General features: G+C 68.4%; 1 protein-coding gene across 1 annotated transcript in view; it reads right to left on the minus strand.

The window, feature by feature from the left end:
* MAP3K12 (mitogen-activated protein kinase kinase kinase 12) overlaps positions 1 to 1,727 on the minus strand; it is a gene marked incomplete at its 5' end in the record, with an annotated part of 4,894 nt that extends 3,167 nt beyond the window's left edge. Inside the window, 5 exons of the mRNA XM_027911211.1 lie at positions 233 to 370; positions 576 to 692; positions 956 to 1,065; positions 1,208 to 1,316; positions 1,569 to 1,727. Coding sequence (XP_027767012.1) covers positions 233 to 370; positions 576 to 692; positions 956 to 1,065; positions 1,208 to 1,316; positions 1,569 to 1,727 — 633 coding nt within the window. The remainder of the gene's footprint in view (positions 1 to 232; positions 371 to 575; positions 693 to 955; positions 1,066 to 1,207; positions 1,317 to 1,568) is intronic.
* Positions 1,728 to 1,949: the final 222 nt, after the last annotated feature.

The raw sequence follows: 1,949 nt of genomic DNA on the forward strand, positions 1-1,949 counted from the left end.
CTCCCCCAAAAAAACCCCACTGAGTTCCCCACCCCAAAGGACCCAGGGCTCCCAAATCCCCCAAACAACCCCCACATCCAGGCCCCCAGACCCCCCTGCCCGGAGGTACCCACTTGTCCGTGCCCTCCCCACCCCAACCCAAAGCACCCAGACGCACAACCCCCCAGCACCCTCCACCCCAAAGGCCCCAGGGTGCCCCCCTTCGCCCCCCAAAAGGGGACCTCGGGCTCACCTCTTGCCGTGGGGCGAGAGCTTCTGGGGGACGTTGCGTTTCTTGATGAGGGTCTCGACGGCGTTCCCGTGCAGGAGCCCCCGCGGCGCCCGCGGCTTGAAGAGCCCGGGGTAGCGCTTCTCCAGCGCCTGCTCCCTCCTGCCACGGGCCACACGTGGGCACCAGCACGGGGTATGGGGTATAGGGGCTCTGGGAGGGGACGGCCATGCCCCTGGGGGGCTGGTTTGGGGCTCAGGGTGGGCGTGGGGAGGGCATGGCCATGGGGTGGAGATTGGGCTGGCCGTGGGGTGATCGCGGGATGGGCACAGGGGGTGCTGTTGGGTTCTGGGGGTGCCCAGCTCACCTGAGCAGCTCCTTCTCCTTGAGCTCCAGCTGCAGCATGAGGGCACTGAGCTCCATGTAGAGGTTGTTGGCGCGCTCCAGCTTGCGCTCGTAGTGCTCCCGGATGTCCAGCGCGTGCCTGGGCCCCGGGACACGCAGGGGCGTTGGCACACACACCCCACGGTACCCACAGCGGGCAGGGGCAGGCACCCACGGACCCCCACGGCACCCACGTGCAGGGACAAACACCCACGGACCCCTCAAAGCCCTCACAGCATGCAAGGACAGGAACCCAACAGCTCCCCCCTGCAACCCCACACCCACCGGTATCCCCTACCCGTGTTCCCCCCACCCCACTCCAGTGCCCCCAGTGACCCCAGTGCCCCCGGGGCTGGGCCCCACCGGAGCTCCTCGCGCCGGCGGTTGATCAGCTCCTCCTCCAGCCGGTGCAGACACGTCCCCTCCGACTTGATCTTCTCGAAGTGCAGCTTCACCTCCTCCCGCCACTCCGCCTGTGGCACGGGGGGCACCGGTTGCCAGAGCCACCGCCCGGCACCACGGGCACCCAGCACCCTGGGCACTGGGCATCCTGCACACCAGCTGCCACAGGCACCGAGCACCAAGCAGGCCCTGAAGTCACGGGGTGCTGGGTACCTGGGATTTGAAGTAGGTCTCCTGGGGGGTGGAGAGCACGTCGGCCGAGGCGATGTCGAGGTGCAGCAGGATCTGGCGGAAGGACGGTCGGTTCCGGGGCTTGCTGTTCCTGGGGTGGGAGAGCAGCACGACACTGAGGGGTGCTGGGGGTGCTGATGAGGCTTTTGGGGACCAGGGGAAGGGAAGGGCATGTGGGGCACCCCCAGGGTGAAGGCGTCCCCCCTGCCCTGCCCGGTTTTGAGGTGCCAGTGACAGGTCCCACAGTGGGGTCCCGTCCGTGACACGGGTGCCCACGGCATGTCCCCAGGGTGGGTTGCCCCTGGCAGGGTGTCCCCCCTGGGCTGTCCCCCTGGGCACTCACCAGCACTGGCGCAGCAGCACCTTGAAGCCGTCGGGGCAGCTGGAGGGCACGGGCAGGTGGAGGCTGTTGCTGCCCACGCCCCAGATGATGGCCGACGAGTCCACGTCCTTGTAGGGGATCTCGCCCGTCAGCAGCTCCCACAGCACCACCCCGAAGGACCTGGGGGCACCCACAGCTCTGTCACCCACGGTGGGGCACCCCCAGTGTCCTCCTGCCTTCTCCTGGTATCCCCCTGCTGCCACTGCCCACCCTGGGGTCCCCTTTGCCCCCTGCTCCTGTGGCCCTTGGTGTCCCCCATTCCTGCAGTGTCACTCCCAGTGTCCCCATCTCCGGTCCCCCCCCGGCATCCCCGGTGACCCCACAACGTCTCCTGTCCCTATT

Source organism: Empidonax traillii, unplaced genomic scaffold, assembly GCF_003031625.1.
Source record: "Empidonax traillii isolate 1590-97213 ecotype Southwest subspecies unplaced genomic scaffold, ASM303162v1 scaffold6510:size5980, whole genome shotgun sequence".
In the NCBI taxonomy this organism is placed as follows: domain Eukaryota; kingdom Metazoa; phylum Chordata; class Aves; order Passeriformes; family Tyrannidae; genus Empidonax; species Empidonax traillii.